This window comes from Larimichthys crocea, chromosome III, assembly GCF_000972845.2.
Source record: "Larimichthys crocea isolate SSNF chromosome III, L_crocea_2.0, whole genome shotgun sequence".
NCBI classification, from domain to species: domain Eukaryota; kingdom Metazoa; phylum Chordata; class Actinopteri; family Sciaenidae; genus Larimichthys; species Larimichthys crocea.
Genome location: NC_040013.1, coordinates 46,690,078 through 46,713,939, shown reverse-complemented (window position 1 = coordinate 46,713,939; position 23,862 = coordinate 46,690,078). Strand labels below are relative to the sequence as shown.

Sequence of the window (23,862 nt, the reverse complement as noted above, 5' to 3'; positions counted from 1 at the left end):
GAGTTCCAGATGAAAACTTGCACATCTGGACCACAGATGATAATCAAAGCAGACCTGTCCTATCAGGTTATGTTCTGTCATGTCACATGATCCAGGAAAGACTCCACTCAGATAAGTGACTGGAAACTCTGCATTCTTGACTTTTCCATCTTCAACTGTGAACCCCCAAATAAAACATTTTGAAATTGAATCTTACCTTTCTTAAATTTCAAAGAATAATTCAAAACGTGCACTAATTATTCAGCAGTAATTACACAATGCAGGTGTTCAGCTGCTTATAGAATGCTTATTATTTGAGCTCTTTTTTGCATGAACATTTCCACTTTTCAGGACCCCTTGTCCATGTTGGCTCAAAAGTTGAGATTGAAACTTAATTCTTGACCTTGGAAACCGAAGCAGACAAAACACTCTCACCACAAGGTCCATTTACAAGCTTTAATAGACCAGGAATGAACTCTGAAAACCAATTTTAAGGCCAACAAAGACAAGAACTCCTTAAAGTGCCATCTGCTGCTGTGTCTGCGTCCTCTTCTAAAGTTTTCCTTTGCAGAGCGTGGCTGCAATAAAGCAGTAAATGATCCTTAAATATGTATACTTGTGTCAGAAGATGATTAATGTGCCCATATTTTAGGTTCACTCAGGTTCAGGGCTTATTAGTCGCATTCTAGGATATGCAACTACGCCATCTACTGGCCACCACCGTTCATAGACAAAGAAAAAAAACATGTAGTTCAAAGGTCTGTAGAATTTATTACAATTCCACAATCATAAACAAAAAGCAGCAATTACAGAAATATGTACAAGTCTAGTACTTTCTCTCTCTCTCTTTTTTTTTAAAATACTTGTGGCAAGTTGCAGGTACCAGTTTCAGCTTGGCCCCCATGTTCAGTCTCTGTAATGCTGCTTCAAGTGCAGTGCTCTCCCAGCTCATTGTCTCACCACGTGTAAGGAGCTGGACGCAGCACAGACTCATCATGTCTCCACAAAGCCTCCTGATGGCCTCTGGTCATGTGAACGGACTCTCCGTGGGGTGAGTTAGGAAAAACTATCGCCACCTGGAGGATGGGAGTCGTCTCTTTAGTAGCGCAAACTGCTCCTGAGCTCTGCAGTCGCAGAGTGTGCTATAAAAAGCCGGTACACCGCGTTGACATCCTGTGGTTTGTCCAGCAAGCTCGTCACTCTCGCCCCCTTTTCCCTTTTGTTGTACAAAAACATGTTTGTATTCATCAGTCAGAGAGGCGCTGACAGGTGTGGCTGGGTATCGCAGTGCTTTTAAGACCGTGTGATGAGGAGGGGTGGGACATAGGAGGGAGGTGCAACTGAAGCTGTTAACACTGTATACTCTGGCAAAGCATCGTGGGGAGAGGGCAGTGGGCTGTAAAAGTGGCACCTGGTGCTGGAACGACAGAGGGGTACTATAATTATGACACACTGTATGCTCGAGATTACAGCAACACCACTGTGTACAGTGTTAACGGATGTAAACAAACATGGAGAGGTTTGTCGCAGATGGTGCGTCGTCATCATGCCATAATATTCTGAAGTTTCATGGAGGGTTTGTTAAAAACCAGCATGGTTTGCTTTCAAGGAATTACGGGATGTCTGACAATGTTAAGAAACATGAAAAGAAAATGTTTGAACACTGTGGCAGCGTACCCATCCATGTGAAAACACTAAAAAATAGATTCAGTTCTTATTTTGGCTGTGTTTTAGTTATTGCTTTGGGACTATCAGTGACTCCTCATAGTTATCTGGTGGAAGGTGGGGGGGTAGTTGCAGCAGTAAGGGGGTCTTCTCAGGCTCTGACCAGGTCCTGCTTGGCCAGCAGCTGGAGGCTGTGTTGGTGGGTTCATCCGGTGCTACTGCAGGGAGTGCATAAAGTTGTCCAGGTTGTACTCTGTGTCGTACTGCTGCTGGTCCCATAGCTCTCCCAGTCCGTCCAGCACGGACTTCATGGAGGCCTTCCCTGAGGTTGACGGCGACTGCTCACCTTTCTCTCCCTTCTCGCCCTGAAACACATTGATATGCATGACAGCTCAGCCAAACATGACGTGTTCCGAGATGTGTGTGTGTGGGAAATGCGAGCCAGCAGGCTCATGTCAGATGTTTCTTTTATGCCGAGATAAAAATAGTACAAACACTACCTGCATCTGTATGCCCGATGGCTCGTCTCAAAAACAAAATATAAGATAAGAGTCTAAACAAGCTTAATCATTACGCTTGTGTGAAATACTGACGGCTATGTAGTGCTGTGACGAGCCGAGGTCTCACCTTGTCCAGAGTGAAGAGGTTGAGGAGCTGGTCTGTGCCCATGCTCTGCAGGCTGGCGTTGTCTTGGCTGATGATGGTGTTGGCGATGCTCATCTTGAATTTCTGCAGGCCCATGATCTTCTCCTCGAGTGTGCCTCGCGTGATCAGCCTGTACACGTTCACCACGCGTTTCTGCAGGGGAATGTTAAGAGTGGATTAGATGTGTACACACTTTTATTTCACTGGTTTCAGACAGTCATGTCAGCCCATGTCACAAAATCCAATGCTGTTCAACGGTCATAGTTAATAATGCATCAAATGTGGGAGCCTCAGATGCATCTTGAATTCAAAATCATCTTGATGTTACCGGGACAGCAATGCTTTGATGTGCAGCCAACAACAGTACCTGTCCTATCCTGTGGGCTCGATCCATGGCCTGCAGGTCCCTCATGGGGTTCCAGTCATGTTCCACAAACACCACCGTGTCTGCGCCCGTCAGGTTCAGACCCAGACCGCCGACGTGGGTGGTCAGCAGCAGCACGTCAATGGAAGGGTCGTTGTTAAATCTGAAGATTGAGGGAAAAATTAGTGTGAGTGTGAGCTGCCACCAAAGCAGCAAACAGGCAGCAGCAGGAAGGTCAATCTGCTGACCTGGAAACGATGGAGTGACGCAGGCCCGCCGGCACGCTGCCGTCCAACCTCAGGTAGGTGACCGAGGGCAGTTTGGGTTTCAGCAGGTCGTGCTCCACAATGTCCAGCATGCTCTTTAACTGACAGAAAATGAGCACACGATGCTGGGCCACCACCGCCTCGGTGCCCCCCTCTGATCCGCCGCCACCACCAAGGCCGCAGTCCAGCAGCAACTGGAGAACAGAAAAACACATCAGAGCTACAGCATGAGACAGAGCAGGCAACTTCTGCAAGAGGGCGGAGGAGAAAAATAGCTGTATGTCAGTGATTTCACGGGCAGCGAACATATTCCAAACTGAGCAGAAATGATGTGGAGACTTCTCCCGCAGTACCTGTTTGAGAGCGGAGAGTTTGGGTGCGTGCTGAATGTCCCGCAGGCTCGAGTTCTGGCTCGTCAGCTGCTCACTGATGCGTTTGTACTCTGGATGCTGCGGGGTCAGGACCAAGCTTGGGTGGTTGCATAGCTTCCGTAGGTACTGCAGCGCCTGAAGGGGAGTAGAAATGAAGGGAAATATTACTGCACAGTCAGAACGTTTCAGAGATAAAAGTCTGTACAGAGAGGATTAACAATTCATGCTTTCAAACCACTGCACCTCTGCTCTGTGGAGCAAAAGTTTCACCTAAAGCCACACATGAGATACAGTGATTGACAGGTGAGAGAATACACAGAGATGTTCCAACTGTAGCAGTGAAGAGGAAGACTGATGAAGAGGAAGACAGATGCATCTGTACCTGGAAGACGTGGCCTGTGGCCTTCAGCTTCGGCTTTTCCTCCTCTTCTGTCGAGGCTGTAGAGATGCTGTCCTCCACGCTGGCCTTGGCTCGAGACTTTGCAAAGTCTTCATAGAGCTGAACCTGCAGGCAGTGCCAAACATACCAAGTTATTGTACCATTATTAAAATGCTTTAAATTTATATGGAAAGCCTTTAATATTCTGGTACTTTAACTCAATAGAAGATAGTAATAATAATCTAGTGGAATTATGAAAATACAGAGCTGACGATGTCTTTTCAATGTCAGTGGTGACAATAACTGTCTCAACTCTGATTAGATAGCTGCTGGGGGCATGAGTACCTGCAGAGGACTCAGGTTACAGTAATAGTCCTGAATTATCTTAGGAGGAAGGTCCTGGAGGACATCCTCCTTCATCCTCCTCAGAAGGAAGGGTAGCACCTGGCGATGTAGGGCCTCCATCGCCAGGACACCTGGAGGGAGAAATAAATATTAACCACAGTTCATGTGTAAATCTTCATGGAAATGGGATGTGGAAAACAGACAATAAATGAGAGCTGACATACCTGCCTCCTGTTCCCGTGAGGAACTTTTGGCATCACGGCTGGCCAGGATTGGTTTTCCATAGCGAGCGGCAAACTGACGTTCTGTTCCAAGGAATCCCGGCATGAGGAAGTCGAACAATGACCAGAGCTCCAGGACATTGTTCTGAGAGTGGAGAGAATGGGAAAATATTAATGCTCTGACTGATAAAAACAAACGAGAGAAGCACAATTTCAACAACTGAATCCATTAAACAGACGAGGCGGCGCCTCACCTGGATGGGTGTTCCTGACAAGATGACTCGGAAGTTGGCAGCCAACTGCTTGATGGCTTTGGAAAGTTTGGTTTTCCCGTTCTTGATGACGTGACCCTCATCAAGGATACAGTAGTTAAATTTTATATTTCTAAAAAAAAAAAGATAATTAAAAAAAAAAAAGGTTAAAAACTGAAAAACTGAAAATTCAACTGAATATTCAAATTAAAATGCAGCTCACCTAAAAAAGTCAATGTCGTTCCGTACAACATCGTAAGAGGCTACTATAAGATTGTGTTTTTTCACTTGGTGCTGCAACCTGGAAGAGGAAACATTTGTTTAGGTTCCAACATGTTTGTGTAAAACTCTGCATGCCTACATTTATCATACGACAATGAATCCAAAGCAACATTAAAAGATGCTGAACAGCTTTGTTCCACTGTAATTCGCTTCACAAATCTTTTAGGACGAGGACATAAATCATTCCCTGTATGCTGATGGCTTTTTTTTTTTTCCTCGACTCGCAGTAAGACTGACTAAACTTTACCGCATTCGCTCTGTAGGAGGCCCAGTGTAGTGCAGCGGGTTGAGGTACTCTTTGGTGCAGAACTTGCCAACTTCATCCACCCAGTGACCAGTCAGCGTGGGAGGACACACCACCAGAGAGGGCATGGGGCTGCAGTCTGCGGCCTTAGTCTTGGCATATTCCTGTGTCCTGAATAGACATCAAACACGCAGAAGGCTGAGTCAAGTTTACTTACACTGCACTTCAAAACGGAAAGAGTGTTTTAAAGAACGAGTGAATCAAAAGTGGGACAAATCTGTTTATGTTCACACTCCTTCGCCCATTGTGTGAAAGCACAGGCACGTTGTAGTCAGAAATGAATAGCATATTACACCAGACATTTTCAGATTCACATCATAAGCAGAACACTTTGAAAACCTAGACAAACTAACTGGTAAGCTTTTTTATTTGTGGCTCAGATTTAATGAGACATTTCATCCGCTGACACACAAATGTATTTTTGGTTTAGAAAATAGTTCATGCTTGTCTGTCTGCATTTCCAATAGTTTGCAGTGCAGAAAAATGGAGCGCAAGCCTGGAACTTTGGAACTTTAAAAAACTAGAATTACAGGTACAATGCAAGCATTAAAATAGTTAAGAAAAATCATAAAAACTACACAGAAAGCAAAAACACATTACAGGTGTAAAGTGTCCATGAAACAGGTGAACTTTCAGCATCTTCTTAAAGATAATAACTGGAACAGCATTACCCCAATTATAAAACAATGCAGACTCTAAGGATGGGAGCCACAACTGCACAAGGCTTTGCCACCTTTGCTTTCAAGTGTCTGTATTAAAAACTTCCCTGCAGAAATAAACATGTTAACAGCCTGGTACAAAAAAAAAAGCTAATTTCTCCATTCATGACAACTGTAGAGGGTGAATTTATTATTTATTTATTAAAGTTGTGCATAATTAACAGTGTGGCCGCTTTGATTGACAGGTAAGTGGCATTACAGATGGCTTATTAAAGCACCCAAGCATCATTCAGCCCTCCTCAGGCCTGCCAACGATCCACGTCCCTGCATATTTAGACCAGCCAGGAGGGCGGAAGAAGCAGTACAGCCAATACGGCAGAGGCCAGCATTGCATATTTTCGGTGATTTCACTCAGGCTCTGTCCATTCTTTATACTGTCATTGGTTTAAAGCCTAGACTTTAGGAGTGCCTTGGTCAGTAGACATTAGAGGACACAATAATTCAGAAATATCAAGTGAGGACAGTCCATGTAACAGCTTAAATGGACAATATATTATATTATCCTATTTATAAAAAGGTCACACAGATGTCAAGGGTGTTGCTGCTTTTGAATAAATAGTGTCACATGACAGAGGAGGCGAGTCAGTGTGCTCAGCCTGTAGACCTGAAAGGCAAACATCAGTAGTAACAACAGTAGTAACAGTGCTGTTTGGACTCTTTGTACCTGAGGTAGTGATCTCCTGCCAGAATGCAGATGGACTGCAGCGTCTTGCCGAGGCCCATGTCGTCACACAGGATCCCGTGCAGCTTGTACTTGTTCAGGAAGGACAGCCAGTTCACTCCATCCTGCAAGACGACACAGAGACACAGTGAGAATACTGCTCCCTGAAACGGACATAAAAGCAGCCCATCTGTTGTAAGTGTAGTTGGTTTCACAGTGATTTGTTTTCCTCAGTCAGTTAGGGCTGAGTGGCTGAGGACCAACAGTGGTAGCAGCCTTTAAACTGGTTTTCTGCACTGCTCCATTAAACAGATAGATGGCTGGTCTGCCAGCATGCTACTATCAACCATCTCCTTTGGACAGCTTTGAATTTAGTCCAACAACAAAAACCATTTGTTGTCAGTCTTTTTTTTTTTTTTTTAAAACAGCCTGTAGCGTTTAAAGAGAAACAGAGAAACATCATTCCTGAATGTGGCAGACAAATGACTCAAGGTGAAGAGATGGCTCAGCCACAAAACACTCACGCGTTCAAGGAGTTGTTTAGATGTGCGAGAACACATGTTGCACTTTTCCTCTGCTGCTTGAGGAGGTATCATAGAGACACTTAAAAAAAAAAAAAAAAAAAAAAAACTCTAACACGCACCTGCTGGTACTTCCTGAGCTCAGCTTTAATAGGCACAGGGATCTTATAGTTCTCCAGTTTTCGGCCATCTAGTAGCTGCTCCAGGAAGTGGCGTTCTCTGGCCTTCTGGCGGATCAGGTCAGCAGACATGGCTGGAGGGTCAGGTATACCTGCCTGGTAGACAGGAAGGGAAATAATCACATTGTGTTAGCAGTGTTTTAGCAAGTGAGTGATTTTGCATCCAAATTACGTTTTGGCATTCTGTTAGTGTGCTCCTACCTCCAGGGGTAACAGGCGGATGAGTGTAGCAAAGCACTGTGTGGCCATGAAACGAATGCTATCACTGGGGTCACTCATACGGCCCAGCACTGGTACTACAAGCAGCACAATGTAGGGTACGATGTCCACATCCAGCTGCTCCATGACACCTGCAGGGATGTTGGTCAAGGGCAGTACCGTACAGAAATAACACAGCAACAGCTGCTTTAATCCTAAACAGCTTACTCACAGCATCCCCACACTGTTTCCACCCCGACAGCCTGCTTTAGCATTGCTGCATCTCTCCCATGAAATGCAGTTATATTGCACAAGTTAAGAAGACAGAATCTAAAGAGACTGTGTGTGTGTGAGTGAGAAGGATACAGGCTAAAGCCTCGATGGCGCCCTCCTGTTTGGTGCAGTCTTCAATAGCAGCTAACCAGGGGAGCACACACTCCAGGAAGCTGTTCATGGTCTCCAGCATGGCTATCTTACTGAGCACACCCACACAGCGCGCTGTCATGTGACGCACCGCTGTGTACGGGTGCTGCAGGCAAGTGAACAGGTGGGGTAGGTGCTCCAGTAGCTAGAGTTTAAAAAAAAGAGACTTTAAATAATACGTTGCATCATAACAATATTTAACGTAAGGTCTGGGCTTCAGGGAGTGCTGGTATAAGAGTACAGCAGAGCACTCTTGGTGGATCTTACCAAAGGTTTGAGTTCAGCGGCCATGGCTCCAGCCATAACTTCCAGCACTTGTAGAGAGTTGACCAGGTCCTGAGCCGCACCGTCTCCCCTCTCCAGCTGAACCTGCCTATCTATGATGATATATAGTTTGCAGTTTACTTTGACGGTCCTACGTGCTTCTAAGTCGTCTATTCCAAGTTAGTTTTACTACCTTCTGCTACGCTGGGTTTTATAGGAGAGAGATGACAGTTAGCTTTTACTGTAAGTCTTATGAAAATGATGACATTGTATGGACCTTGGCATAAACTAATAAAAAGAGAACATAAAAACTAAAAGCTAAAGTTTGCTGTATTCAAATCCAACTAAGTCGATGATAATATTGCAGCTGTGTTTGACCGTTTTACACAACACACACTGAACTGTGTGGAAGTTTAAGATGTGATCAACCCAGTCAACATACCAATGCTATGATTTTCAGTCACCACTGTTCTCAGTGGTCCCACTGTGTTCTCCCACAGGTACGGCAGAGACTTGGTGAGGTCTGCACCGAAGTGCCTGGCAATAGTTGTTAAGGAGAACTCTGCCCCTCGTCTCTGAATAAGAAATGGCTTCTTGCTCTACAAATGAACAAATCATAAAGAAGGGTAAACACAAAGTGCTGTCGATATCAACCAAGGAAATTATGAGGAAAATATCATTTAATAGAACCTCTGTGTACCTCATCATTATCAGTGCTGATGGTGCTGCCAGGAGGAAGCTCTGTGCTGGGGGTCTTTGGGGCTTTAGGTGCTGGCCCTCTCTTACTGGTGATGGCAAATGCTGCCCTTTGGTGACGGTACAGGGTGATGATGCCTCGGGTTTTGTTGACCATGTGATGCATGCCGTCTTTCTCCAACCCACTGCCTAGTGGCATGAGAAACAAGGAGAGAGAAATATGGTCACTTCAGTGTTTGTTGAGGGGCTGCGGTCGTACCTTCACAAATACAGACAACAACTTACCTTTGGCATTTTCTTGTGTGGGGGGTACAGGACAAGCAGATGAGGGTGTGGCTGTGGAGTCCACGCAGGAAGAGGCACAGAGGTTTTTGATGATCTTGGGGTTGGGACAAGGCGAGCGTCCAGCACACTGCTGCAGCAGCTTGGCTATAAAAGAGGCAGCGTATCCCTGGATCAGAGTGTTCTCCTCCCGCTTGATGGCCTCCATCAGAGGCCTGACCAGTGGGTTGAGCTTGTCGGGAAGCACCTGCAGGTTAATCACTGCACAGGCTGTGAACATGTGGACGCGAAGATGCAGCTGCTGCCAGTCTGTGTTGGTCTCCATCACTGTCGCCTGAGCCTGCTGACGTTTACTGTCCAGTGCCTGCCACTGTTTGGACTTCACGTTGAGACCTGCAGTTGACTCTGTAAAGATGGTGGTTACCTAGGGAACAAGCAGAGGGGAGAGACTGTGAGTGACTGGAACGGGAGCGATCTGTTACAGAGTGCAACAACCATTGATCCTTGAAGCTGAGAATCAGCTGAGTACCAAACCAAGGATATAAAAGTCTTCTGTCTAGTGTTCTTACGTGTGCATGTGTGTGTCTGGACCTACCAGTTCATTGGCTTGATCAATTGTAAAAACGCTACAATTCAGACGGTCTTGCAGGTCTATGTTGGAATCAGCTAGCAGTGCGATGAGCTGCTTGCACTCATTCTGCATGCGTGTGAAGGGGATGGCAATTTCGTCGTAGTACAGCTGCTCTGACAGAATGCCTAAAAGACGAGGATGCACCATGGATGAAACCACCTGACAATCCTGAAAGAGAAAGGGAGATTGGAAAAGTGAATCCATGTGTTTAACTTCTGAATGCCTGGCTCTGTTCTGTTATGTCTGAGCTTTTCACCTTCTGCAGTGCAGACCACTCGCAAAGCACCAGAGCCACGGCTATGCGCTGCAGGGCAGACTTGGAGTTGAGATGGAACAGCAACAGCTGGCCTAGAGACTCGGCAGGTCGGATCTCCTGAGATGCAGCATTGAGCTGAGGGTCACAGATACACCTACACAGAGCTCCCAGCAATCTGGAGCAGAGACACACTGTTAGAACTGTTTATCTCCTTTATATTGAAAAGTTTGGACAATTCTGGTTTCTTTATTTCTTGAGAGAAAGTCTAAAGCTCAGCTGATTACTTCTTGGTTCCAATGGAAAGAAAAAAAAAAAAAAAAAAAAAAACTTACCTGGCAGCCATGAGGCGAGCACGAACCACCACATAGTCCCTTGTCACTGCATCATCTGTCACCGTCTCTGCGCCGGCTATATACTCCTGGACTGTTTCCTTCACCTGATTGGTCCCTTGACGTGCCTTTGTACCAGCCTTATCCTGAAGAATCAACACAACATTAATTATTAGGACAAAGTAACTAAAATAAAATGAAACTAAATTATATGTGGCATCAAAATGTAAATGCCGCTGTTGCTCTGGGCAGGCTGTGTGATAAGCAGCTTGTTGCCATCAGTGAGATACTGAGGCTGTTTTTCTGCTTCAAATGCACGTTGATTTGCTTTGAAGCATTCAAAGTAAAGCTGTTCCTTTTTTTAAACTGGCGTTCTCTCTCAGTGCTCAGCCACATTTCATTAAACAAGCCGGTTAAGTTACTGATTGCGTTGAACGCCTCTGTTGTATTTTTATTTCCTCCTCCAGACTGCTCCGATTGCTAAAGCTCCGGCTCAAACATACAGGCCATGGCTGGAAGATTCTTCTGTTACCTTCACTCTATCTGCTGGTCTGTCGCCTAGCAACCTCAGCGAGGCTCATTGTTTCGTGTGATGTCTTGAAGTCACTTGTCGCTTATTTGCATAAACTCGTTGATAAAATTTGCATTTCTGTCTTCACTTATGTATTGTGTTATTTGTTACATGTATACATTTGGGAAAAGCTGACCTGAGATCAGCTGCCCATAATCCTAAACGTAAAATAACAGCTATTCTTCTCCAAACAGAAAATCAGTTTTCATTTGAGGAGACTCCACAGCTGTAAAGGCCTCCAGTCTCATCTAGCTATGAATTAAGTGTACAACCTTGCAGCGAGCCTTCACTTCCAGCAGCATGTTCAAGTCTATGGGAATGTGTGAGGCCTGCATCATGAGGCAGAGCCAGGCGCCCATCCATGGACAGCTAGCTGCTACCACATACTGCTGGGGGGCCTGAGACAGCAGCTCCATCCACACCTGCACACAGTGACACACGACAAATCAGGGCAAAAGCTCATTTTATACAAGGAAAGATGCATGAGCCCTATAAATGTACAAAAATAAATAAAACTTATGACGGGAAAAGAAATATCTGTATTGTTTCACTTCCAATAATCAAACTGAGGCCATAACATGGTGATCGTGAGTCATGCAACAAACCTTTTGGATCAGTTCAAGGATTTCCTCATTGCTTTCCAGTATGCAGGACTGGAAGATGTGTCGGAGCATATCTTGTAAGATTGGGTTGATCCACATCGCACAGCTCTGAAGAACAAACATGAAACAGCACATCAGCTCACATTGCAGTTGTGAAGGAAAAGGAAAAAAAAAAAAAGAGCTTGTGCTGTTGAGTGCTGATATGAATATATAAACAGCATGTTTTTTGTATTTATATTGTTAAACCCTGGGTGTATGATCACTGATTTAAGTTTACCTGGTCAGCTTTAGACAGCAGTGTGAAAAGGGTTTCCAGTGCGGCCCGTCTTACTGACGATATCGTGTGTCTCAAGAACGGCCAAACCCGAGGGACTAAAACTGTTAATGACTGCTGCATGCTGGAGTGGACAAGAAAGTGTGTCAGTGTAAATACACAGTCAGAGGAGGGCCATGCAAGAGTACAAGAAACTAAAGAAAATAATACCTTATTACAAGGCTAGAAATTCAACCCCTGCCTAGACTTAAATAGTTGGCTCTCATGTAATTGTATGTTTGTAGCAGGAGTTTCCTCAGCAGTGGGCGTGCATTTATGTAAATCAAGCTCAAATTAAGTCAACCTTTTGGCGCAGAGTGGATACTCCATGCTAACACACAACCACAGAATACAGAGGAGACAGACAATTTGTCTACCTTCAGCTTTATGACATTAGATGAGCCAAGGACGTGTCATCATTTCTCCTTTGCCTGGCCTTTTGTACATACGCCATACTGTAGCTGAGAGCCAGCTACATTTGCTCAGTGTCATCAAATGAGACGTCCCTGAGACTGACCTGGACTCTCGGACTTGCGGGTAGGTTAGCAACGAAGACAGCAATGTCATGATGCTGTTGGTGGAAGCAGTGAGGTCGTCCAGGTCCAAAAGAGAATCCCATAGTGTGTTGACGATGAAGGGTACCTGTGAAACACACACAGACAGAATTTAGGACTTTGACCATGAACACAATATGTATATGGATAAAAAGCATTACTACTGCCCCTCTGACCTTATTGGGCAGTAGCTGTACCAAGCCTTCCACCACAGGGATGAGGGAAGAGGCTGCCACAGCCCGAACGTCATCATCTAGGTCCTGTAGGCCTACAGTAATGGCAGGGAGCACCCGGGGCAGTAAGACAGAGATCAGGTCCTGAGACACAGTAGAACAGACAGATGATCAGCATTTACAGTGTCATCTCTCCACAAGCAGCACATGCGTTTACACACCAAAACAAACACGCAATTCCTCCCCGCCTAAAGAATTATATTCATGAGCATATGCCGTTCAATTGGAATACATGGTAAAACCCTGCTATGCTTATTTAAGAGCTCATCGTACACACACAGAACAGGTGGTACCTGTCGGACAGCCAGGGCGTACTTGATCCCCAGCAGGCCTCCATGACGGACCTCCCACTGGTCTTCTTTTAGCAGCTTCAGCAGGACGTCGACTGTCATGGAAACCCCGGTTTCATTCATGTGGCGAAGGGCCACGCCGAGTGTTTGGGCACACGTCTCCCTGACAGGAGCCACCACCTGGCAAAAGGCAGAGGAGATAGAGGATGAGGAGTGGTGGTTGGGGGTGATGTTTATTTTGTCACACTTCATATGTGACAAGAAGTAGTGCAAATGTTTAAGTTACAGCGCACAAACAGGAAACTACCAGGCTCCTCTGGTTTATTCCTTTATTGCTTTTCATCCCTTTCTTATTGTGATTTTTCAGCTCCTGTGTTACCACAGTGATGTGGAAAAAATACAAAGGCACTTTGTTTTTTAATCTACAGTAGAACAGTCATAACACGCATTAGAATAGTTGACACACAATTATAAGCGTGAATGCCAGAGAACACTGCCTTACACAAATATACTGTAGGAGGTGCTTCAACAAAAAGAAAGCCTCACAGAATGAAAACCACAGATGCTTTGAAGGCCGTCACACTTGACACGACATGATTATCACTGGCAAGAGATTTTGCGATAACGATAAAAATGTTGTGTTAAAATAGTGTAGGGGAGTGTGGGGAAGTAGAGAGAGTGTCATCATAACTGTACAGAAGTATCCACAAAAAAACAAAACCAATTACACTGAGTGTGAATTAAGAACAGGAAGAAATGCAAGAGGTGCTGGATTATTTAGACCATATATCATGTTTGTTATCAACATGATATCAATATCTTGTTTTTAAAATATAATCAATACTGGTATCTCATCTGCATGTTCTCCTTCACTACACTTCCTGTCTCAGGTCAGTAACCTACCTCATCAGATACGAAATCTCCAAAGCGGTCCAGAGCGAAGACACAGAGCAGCCGGATGACCAGGTCTTCTATCCACTCCTGATGCTGCCGTGACATCTGAACCAAGACGCCAGAGAGTTGGTGTCACATTGAATACTTGGTGAAATGTTGGGAAAAAAAAAAAAGAAAAACCTGAGGATGAGGTGAAGACATACCTGTTCTGCAGTGCTTCCCACCAGCTTCCCACCACCAGCACCATGGGACTTGAGTATTTCTCTAAGACCTGTGCCTGCACCATGACGAACCTGTAAAGAACAAGATACAATATTATTTTATCTGTTCATACTTATTTTACATTTTTTTTTTTTTTTTTTTTTTTTTAAAAGACGGCATCACTGTGTATTAAAGATAAGTCGATCAGGTTAGGGCTCATATTCAAATGTGCACCAGCTAAAATGAAGTATTATGTAATTAAATTAAAATGCTGTTTTTACCTCCCATGAGGGATTGAAGAGATCGTTGCAGAGCTCCTCACAGAAGCTCTCTAGAGGCCACTCGTGTATCTAAAAGACAAAGCAATGAGTTACCTTATTAACTAATGCTGACAGTTTTAGATTTGCATTTACATAATTTATAATAATCTAATTATTTCTGAATCCTTACTTCCTCTAAAAGACCCGAATTATCTGGAACGTTGTCGATTAAGACTTTATGCTCTGTTGCCGGCTGGTCGATAACTACATTGGTGGTTTTCCTTCGTTTCTCTTCAGGTTCACCCTCGAAACTGTCGTTACTAAATAGGTGGAGAGATCACAGGAAGAATTATTTTATTACAACTAATCACTCTTTACACATAAAGGCTAAGATCTGCCAAGATAAGCTGGGTCCAATCTGCGTAAAAGTATGATGACCACAAAAATACACATTTGGCTATATACACCAATTTGACTTCTACTTAGGTCGAAATAATATGTATAATCTAATATGTATATAAAGTTGCAGGTACACGGTATAGATAATAATCCTACCTCTTTTCATTTGGATCCATGTCTCTGGATCTTTGTTTGGCCACTAGCTTGGCCATCCTCTTAGCCTTATTCTTCTGACGACTGCTCATGCCTGGCCGGAACTCTGAGTCGATCAACTCGGCAGCCTGAATGGGCTGGAAAAAACCCCCCAAAAAGCTGATTTATTTGAAAATTTAACTGAATACATACGTCAACACCATCATCTGCAGACCAGATTACTGAATGAATCAAATTAATTCTGTCTCAAAGCATTATGGGTCGTTGATTCAAGTAAATCTCCAAATCAACAGCAGTTCTTCTTGGTTAAACTGCATTCTCTCTGCCTAGTCATGCACAAGTCATGGTCACTGTTTGATATTGTGTAAGAATTTCTGCATCAGTGAGTGAAGGCCCACACTAGTTCTGTTGCAGCTACCAATAGCACAACATCTAGAGGATTATTTGTGGCATGTGTGACATTTTAAATACGGATCAGGGACAATTACAAAAAGGTGTTATTATACAATGACAATGCTCACACTCCCTGCCTTTTACCGACTTGAAATGTGTGCAGAACCTCGCAAGTGATAAGGCATACAGGCCTGAAAGATATGCAGATCAGACAGCGTGATCCAGGACGATAACTGGAAACACAGAAAACACAAAGAGCCAAAGAAAGAGAAAAGAATGACGGCAGCTGAATCTGTATGAATTTAATAAAACTCTATGAACAGATGTTCTTAAAACAAGCTTTCCTTCTGCAATGCAAAAAGTAGTTCAATAACTTCACGTAATACATGTCACATTTGTGGCACTGCGCATCACCACAGCAACAGCCTCCGTCATTGTGAGACAAGTTACAACTTTTCTTCCTTCACTTCATTCAACTTTGCCAGGTAAGTACACAGTACCGAACTGTGGTGCAACACTTGCCGACAGAAGCAGCGCAAGAGCCACCCACTTCCTGCCACACTTCTGATTATCATCACCTATTTTTCAACTTTGTACTGCACCCAAAGCTGAGACTTGTAGTAAGAGCCTTGGTGAACCAAAGGAAACAAAGTGCACGCTCAAACAGTCTGCTGAAAGAAAATTAAGATGCTAAAAATTAGACCCACTATGTGGTTACGGGAGCTGGATCCAGCTGTGGTTTTGCTTCCATGGGCTCGAAACCCACTGGTTTGGCAGGTGTAGTCTAGGTCCTCGTCATTGAACAGCTCCTCTGTATCCATGCCGATAGCAGCACCCATATCCAGACCCAATTTCTTCTGGAGGAGCTTTCTCTGTCGGGCCAGGCGTTCCTTTGGGTCCATCTCACCTGACAACAAATGACAGGAAGTCAGGGGAAAACTTTAGAATGCCTCGAGATAGATCTGTCACCACGGAGGAAATTCCACTATGGTGATTTTGGGGTGACTCAACAGGAGCAGCAGTATTTCATTATTGCATTTGCAGCAGCCGCCCTACCTAGAGAACAAATATATTTGTGTGTGTGAGGGAATATGTGCACATGAAAAACAGGCTGTCATTTTGGAACTAAACGCAGCTAGGAGGCAAAAATGGTAAGTGCGAAGCTACAAATAAAACCAGGAACAGGATCATAAATACATCTGAAAATCACCTAGAACTTGCTAAATTTAGCAAGTACAGGGGAAGTGAAATCAGATCACAGAGACACAGTGGTTTGAAAAACTGAATGCAGGAAGATACAAAGTGAGAGGAAGTTTAAATTCAAATGACCACCTAAAAGATAAGAATGAGCTGCTTTTCCTACACAGACTACATTAAAATGTATTGCTAAGTAGCCACGTTGGTAGTGTGGCATTTGTGTTTGCGTCAGAAAACTCTGATATGAGTGGTGATGTTTCATCTCAGTCTCTTATATTTATGGTTCTAATGAGTCACACTCACAATTTAAGATTTAACACATCTCAAAAATGTTTTGTGTGTGTGTGTGTGTGTGTGTGTGTGTGTGTGTGTCTGTGTGTGTGTGTATGTATGTGTGTGTATGTATGTATGTATGTATGACAGTGTGGCGGTTATTGCAGCAACAACAAAAGATGAAATGATAATAAATAACTACAAACCAGTTTTTTCATCCTGCAGCTCAAACTCTGCCCCGGCAGATCCGAGCAGAGACGCCCCGTGTTTGAGTAGGCGGGAGATGTCAAAGTGGTAGAAAGTCAAGCGGTCACAAGAGGAGTCCTCTGGAGACAAGTCCTCACAAGACTCTGCAGGAAACAAACAAGTGTCTCATAACTGCAACTTAGTCCCTCGAACTGCTTAATGAATGAAAGGTCATGTCCACATGAATGCCTGTCATCAAGAACGAGCTCGTCTTTTCCACCCAAGAAAAATAAACTCTTAGTCTGAGGTCTCATATTGTTGGCTTCACAGATGTTGTTGGGTACCGAGCTGCAGAAATGTTACAGAGCCGAACTTTAAATTCATATTGTACAACACAGCATCACATAATACTGGTACTGTCATTATGGGCTCAGAAAAACATTTATGAAGGAGATCAGCATCAGTGATGTGACAAACAAAAACACATCTAAATTATTAAGTAAAAAAATTTAGTAACCGTTGTGAGTATTCTTCAAACATTTATGTGATGACAGTAGTGCATCATTTTATTGTTTGTCAAACACAAAAAGTTGAAGCATTAATCATTTTCCATTTGTTTTGGTGCCCTTGCATATAATATGAACTGTTTATTTTAATGTCTGTTTGTGTAACATGTTAACTGCCAGGTAAAACAACACAGACACACACGGATTAAATTTATTGTAACTAAACATTAGTGCTCTTAGTCTTTACATAAACAATGATGCTTAAGGGAAGAGGCTCAACCAAGTTTCACATGAACAACTTCAAATGAAGCGCTGAATGTGGTATTCGTGTCTCAGCTGAACATTCCTCAAAAGGTGACTTTAAGGCTCACCTTCTTTAGGCTTTGGGCTCGGGTCCCACTCAGGAATATTCTTCACAATGGCCTCTACAGCTTGGCCTGCTGCTATACGAGTGTCCCAGTTGGGACTCCTTAGGTAGGTCAAGACCTTGAAATTGACAGGAAACAGATTTATTACACATATAACTTGAATTGAAAAAGGTGTCTGACTTTTAAAGAGAACAGACAGAGGCAAGTCGACACAAAACAGGATCTGTGCTCTTGCATTATGTCACAGCGTGTAACAGAGTTAGAGGTGGAAGAAGGAAGACGTTATAGACAGCTCAATGATTGGTCTTCAGGATTTACATGGTTATACATTAGATGGATGGACAGATGCCCAGATTGATGTCATCAAGGCTGATGAAAGCTGCAAAACAAACCTTTGACAGGAGGTTGTTTAGTTCATGTGGGTGGAGTTTGACCACTTCTCCAAGCTGCTGGGCTGCTGCTTTCCTGGTTACTGGTGTTGTTCCGGTGTCAAGCAGGATAAACAAACGATCAAGTCTGAAGAGAAGTTAGGAACAAAACACGATCCACAGAAAGATTAGTAGACAGCAGAGAGAGAGAGAGAAAAAAAGATTCCTCTTCTCCAATTTGTGGTTCTCTACTGTGTAACAGACCACCTGTACGCTTTGAATCTGATCAGAAGAGCTGAATATATTAGCTAAATCTTTGTTGGAGAACATTAATATGATGTTAAAAAATGGTCTTACAGTGTCATTTATTATGGCAAATGCTCAGACGGGAAGACACTGACATCTACTTGCAGGGATAAAACAATTATGTATTGTTTGACTCTGTGTCCAGGTAACCTGTAATGATCCTGCTCTGTCACTGAGGTCATTAGCAGTCTATTAATAAAACGGAGTGGATTAGAGACGTGAGGGCATGATCCCGGGTACCACTCGACCTAATACTTAAGCTGAACTACAGATGAGTCCACTCTGCTATGCAAAAGAGGACCACCGACACCACGTGGAATCAGCACAACAATCACAACAGGAAAAAAAAAAAAAAAACTATTAAGAGAACATCAGAACAACGTTAGAAAAACATAACACCGGTGTGTTTTTTCACAGTTAGGTTAAAGATTAGCACGACTTGACACGCCGTGAAAACTTACCATTTGTCAAGCACGCGTGTTTGGATTTAAATGAACTGAGTGTCTCTGTTCCGGTTACAAACAATTTAAATAACTCCTCACAGTTGGTGGTGATGTGTCTGTGTCTGCAAACTCAACTTCACAGTAATGTCAGTTTAGCGGTTAACCGTTTAACGGCAGAGCATCAGCAGCGTGAGATTCATTTTTAACTGACACTTCGCACCTGCACTAAACATCAGTCTAAAAGTGACTTATGAGCCTGTCCCGAGCACCGGCCTGCAAACATATAACGCCAATAGTTTTAAAGTTAACACCACAAACGTTACAGTGTTAGCCCTGCCGGCTAACGTTAGTCGGCCGTCGCCATGCTATTCTTTACCAAATCAAAAGCTAGCAGGTGTTAGCGGGTCAGCTAGCTGATTGTTAAGGGATATAAAAAAAAAAAGAAAAACGATTATGAACGTTAGACGTTAGCCAGTCTTACCTTGACACAGCCATGGCCAATTATTTTACGGCCTTTCACGTATCCCACATTCAACAGGCAACCGGTTATTTGAGACTCTCCTCCTCTCTGATGTTGAACGTTTCCAACGCGGTAGATAAGAGTAGATGAAGTCATTAGCCAGTTAGCGGCTACCGCTAGTTAGCCGAGGCCCAGGCTGCGCGCACCCCGACCGGCCCCGACTCTGTCCGCCGAAGAGAGACACTTCACCGCCGATACATGGCTTCAAAGTTGTCCCTCTTGTCTCTTCGCTATCTTCTCTCACAAAATATCGCCAAGTGCCGTACGCATATCAATCTATAGCTAAAGTTACCCTTCAGAACTCTCCGCGGATAAATATTTTAACCTAATAAGATGTAAATAGTTATTTTGTTGCACGTTGAGGGCAACCCAGAAGACTGTTTTTATATGAGGAGCCATCTTGCATTTATTCCTTCCTCCATAGCAGGCGGATGCTGATTGGCTAGAAGCATCCGGGAGAGCCAATCAAAACGCACGTTAAAAGGGGGAAACGAATGGAAACGAAAAAAACCGAACATTACATTTTTTTTCTCGATAATGTTTGATACGCTGTCTGTTGGATCCTACGTGGCTGTAGTTTATCACAAACATAAAATATCGCCTCTAACTCATTTGTTGACGCGTTGGTTGGTGCATACGCCGATATATATATATATAAATATATAGCAAGTCAGATACTATTTAACCGCCATTAACTGAATTTGCTTCCAACATTAGATTAAATTATTCTAAATAAACAGTATTTACAGTTATCCTGATGTTGTAATCTATTTACCCCTCGTATTTTATTTGCTGACGTTATTTTCAGTTAAAGTTGCAACCGAACCCTGAGCTGACCATGGTCCTGAAAAGAAAAAAAAGATTAGCCTCAGTTTAGATTAACACAGAGTCCTCTACCGTATAGCCTTGAGTTAAGAATGGTGTTTTTGAACACACACCACAAGAGACAGTTAAGCAAAAGATAATCATGCCTAGTGTTTCAGACAACTATTGTTTGGGCGGTACTGAGTAGGTTTAACCGGGTGGGTATACAGTAGACAATTCAGTGGTCAACACTTTTGCCAACACATGGTCAGCATTTTATAGTTCAAGTATTTACAATCTACTAATGAAATGTACATTTTATCAAACTATCGCTACCTCTGATCTATTCCTCTTTGCATGAATAACCTGAATGGTCAGCAGATGATGTCTGTGTGACTGCAGAAGGTGAACTGTGACACCTATGATTTAGATAAGACACAGTGGTATTTGAATATATTTTAAATAACGGAACAAGAGTAACACACACCCAGAAAAGTCTTTTAACAATTACTAAGCGCACAAATATTCAAATTTTATTGAGTGTTGCCATGCCATGCAACTTTTCTGTAAGTTGCTTGTGCTACTGACGACCGGACAACATCTTGATAAAAACATTTTGTTTCCAGAGTAGCTGTGTATGTGAGTCGTTTTTTCCTCATAGTTGAAACGAGACAAGAAAACAAAAGCATGGGTGACCTTTCTCAGTCTGTACTTATCATATTTAATGGTCTCTTAAATTGGGAGATTTTCATATCGCAGCCTTTATTTCTTTCTCATAAGTTTAAGTATCCCGAAGGAAGAGTTCTATTTTCCTGCCATTAAATATGATTGCTGAATATTACAACTGCAGTCTGACCTCTATTATTTGAAGGTTTATTCTTTCCCTTCCAGCAATGTGATTCAGAAATGGATTCAAAGCCGTAAGCGCTTTTCACTACTGCCAGTGTGTTCTTGAAGCACCGTCACATAATCAGGTATTTCTTTAATTCATAAGTCAAGGATGATAATGCTTAAATACTGCATTTTTCTGGTCTGCAAAGTTCTAAATAATATTCTTAAGATTAATGAAAGTACAAACAAAACCATGCAAACAATCTGTAGCTGTATGGAGGACAAAGCACTGCGTGCAATGGATAAACTACATATTCTACATTGATAAACAAACAAAAGACAAACTTGACATAAAGGAGAAGGCATTTTGAGGTAACAGAGTTGCATCTAATATTCTGTACATCGAGATATGAATGTGTCACTGCACAGCTGCTGCATACGATTTGAATTTCAAATGATTTTATCGCATAATAAACATCCTGTGTGTTTTCAGAGTTTTGGTTATGAAACATTGTTATGCAATGTCTAAAAAAAGCACAGGGCAGTGCAGTTTGGAGTAATATGTGTGCTCACATTACAGTAAAATCTTGTTTTATCTCTTCAAAGCTATGCAAAGAATACAATTTCAATATGTTACAATGCACCGTGAAGGTCATTTAAGTATTATTCAGTTATTAACATATCTTTTTAAATTATAAACAGATATGATTAACTGTTTAGTTGGTTTTATGAATTTTGTTGTTTGTATCTAAAAACCAACAGAATAACTGACAGTGAATCATGTCTATGACACAGACTTAAGCCTGCCCACTGTGTACATAAAGCTTAACTTCCTGATAGAAATGAGGGAGAAGAATTTTCTTGGTAACTTAAAGGGAGATTTATTGGGAGCTGGTTGTATCATAGGTGCTTAATGTCCACCCTATTTCTATTCTACTAAAAATTACCACAGTATAGTTTATCAGCATAGCCAAGACATCAGGTCCAGCTGATGGCTTGCAGCAAATGCATAACATTAATAATGAGCACATTTATTTTAGAAGTGAAGATGATTCACACTGTGTTGTGAAACTAATCTGTGTTTCACCTACGGGTGTCAGCAAATTCTGTAGAAACCAAGAAAGAGTTAAAAATAGACAAGGCTTTAGAATCAGATTTAATAAAGCTGAGTTTTATTTTGACCAAATAACACTGGATTTAAATTTTAAGGTGAAGCACAACAACAGGAACCAGGAGAACAGACAGGTAAAAATATAACTGGAATCAGAAAAACAACACCTGTTCAATTTAATCTGTGAAAGTTTCACAATCACAAGATATGCAAAGGTTGTGACACGTCAGGCTCCTTCACCTCATTTGAATACACTGCTGGGCTCTCAATGACATTCATGTTGGCTGGTCTATGCATCATCTGCCTTCTGAACAGAGTGAAGGCAAATAGATCATGCAAACTGAATAGAAAAGAGAGACGCACTCATCGTAATGCAATGGCAGAAAATATATTTTCAAAATACTTTGACCGCAATCTATCATCTGAATGTATGTAATGGGCATATTCATCCTCCTCCAGAAGGTGGAGAATGTGATTTTCATGAGGCAGTTTCTGCGTAATGAGCTCATGAATCTGGAGGAGGAGGATGCATCAGTCACTGCAGAGACAAAAGTTTGTTTTTTTCTTTTGTCACCCTGTGCAATGCCCTGATTTAATCCTTGTTTAATCCTTGAGAGGAGTTGTCACTCCCAGACTAAGCTGCCCTGTGTAATGCAGTTACAGCAAGATCGTGCTAGGACATACTGTACTTTATATGATGATATCACAGAGAAATATCTTCAAATACTGGTGATTAAAAAAGATTACAACTTCAACACCATAACTGTATAAACCTCCAGGATAATATAATATACCTCCAGTCGTCCTACTATTACTACTGTATATTACGACAAGATACACACCAACAGAATTTTATTTATCAGGGTTCTGTTCAGTGCCTTGGCAACTGTACAAGGGAAACTTGCTTGCCTGGACTTTGATCCTTGAAACTTAGAGTGAGTATAGGTGAGTACTGAACGCCCAAAGCGTTTATTATCAAATAAACAAGACATTATGAAATATATCTTCATATGTGTACTTGTGTAAAATATATATTGTGAGGGAAATTCCAGTGAGAGATGAACAAATAAACAAAACTGTAGCAACATTGTCTTTGTTGTTGATTCATTTAACAGAGTAAGAATAAAATGAGGTTAGGAAGACAATATATGAGCATACAACTAGAAGAACACCACTAAAAGAATGTCCTAACACAAAGTCTTTTAGCTGGAATGTCAAAGATCCTCACACACACAGATATGTGAGGTTCAGATTCTGACAAAGAGCGAAAGAAATGAACATAGGCCATCATTTATTTTTATAGTAACAGAATTATATTGGTCATTGTATTTATTTTATTAGGGATTTTATTTCAAAATGCCTCTTTTCAAGTCTGCTGTTACTTCATATTGGCGTTTTTCAAGTTTTATTTCATGTTATTTCATAATTACATATTTTATTTCATAATGTCGCTTTTTATTTCACGTCACTTCATGACAGCAGTGTTGTCACCTCCCTGACATCTTTCCAGCAAATCACATACACTCTTCCTGTCTGAAGATAGAAGATGTTCATGCTACCAAATGTAGCCAGTTCCCAACAATGCTACCTAAACCAATAGTGAATCAACCAGCTTGAGGCTGCTGCTGTAAATAAGCACGGTGCACAGGCAGTAACTACTGCTAAACCTCTTTGGGTTTTAAGCTTTAGCTTAACATTAGCTAACATTAACATTACTCTATTAACAGTCTTCGATCAGTCACTGTTCTGCTGACGTCTTCCAGACTTGAAACTTGTTTCATGCTTGTGTCCAGAAAAAGATCAGATCAGATTAGATTCAACTTTTTTATTGTCATTGATTATTGTCATTGCACAA

General features: G+C 42.4%; 1 protein-coding gene across 1 annotated transcript; it reads right to left on the bottom strand.

Annotated features, from left to right (window-relative positions):
* Positions 1-730: 730 nt before the first annotated feature.
* btaf1 (BTAF1 RNA polymerase II, B-TFIID transcription factor-associated) lies at positions 731-19,668 on the bottom strand. The gene is made up of 38 exons (XM_027273139.1): positions 19,223-19,668; positions 18,017-18,140; positions 17,628-17,742; positions 16,771-16,914; positions 15,802-16,001; positions 14,705-14,838; positions 14,340-14,469; positions 14,171-14,239; positions 13,892-13,981; positions 13,698-13,793; positions 12,798-12,974; positions 12,448-12,588; positions 12,235-12,359; positions 11,682-11,802; positions 11,408-11,512; positions 11,075-11,224; positions 10,235-10,377; positions 9,903-10,077; positions 9,611-9,814; positions 9,019-9,439; positions 8,738-8,922; positions 8,480-8,636; positions 8,041-8,150; positions 7,717-7,918; positions 7,354-7,502; positions 7,096-7,248; positions 6,456-6,577; positions 5,016-5,183; positions 4,710-4,787; positions 4,490-4,619; positions 4,239-4,380; positions 4,015-4,145; positions 3,673-3,795; positions 3,273-3,425; positions 2,902-3,113; positions 2,657-2,816; positions 2,272-2,442; positions 731-2,009 (listed from the first exon to the last, which is right to left on the bottom strand). The coding sequence occupies exons 1-38, from the start codon at positions 19,234-19,236 to the stop codon at positions 1,860-1,862; spliced, it is 5,574 nt and encodes a 1,857-aa protein (XP_027128940.1). The 5' UTR covers positions 19,237-19,668; the 3' UTR covers positions 731-1,859.
* Positions 19,669-23,862: the final 4,194 nt, after the last annotated feature.

What these genes read in the sequence shown, in the direction of transcription:
- btaf1 (XM_027273139.1), bottom strand. An exon ending in AGTGGTCTGCACTGCAGAAG is followed by an intron (nt 9,815 to 9,902) that starts GTGAAAAGCTCA and finishes TTTCTCTTTCAG; the next exon opens with GATTGTCAGGTGGTTTCATC. An exon ending in GTAACCTGAGTCCTCTGCAG is followed by an intron (nt 3,796 to 4,014) that starts GTACTCATGCCC and finishes CACTGCCTGCAG; the next exon opens with GTTCAGCTCTATGAAGACTT.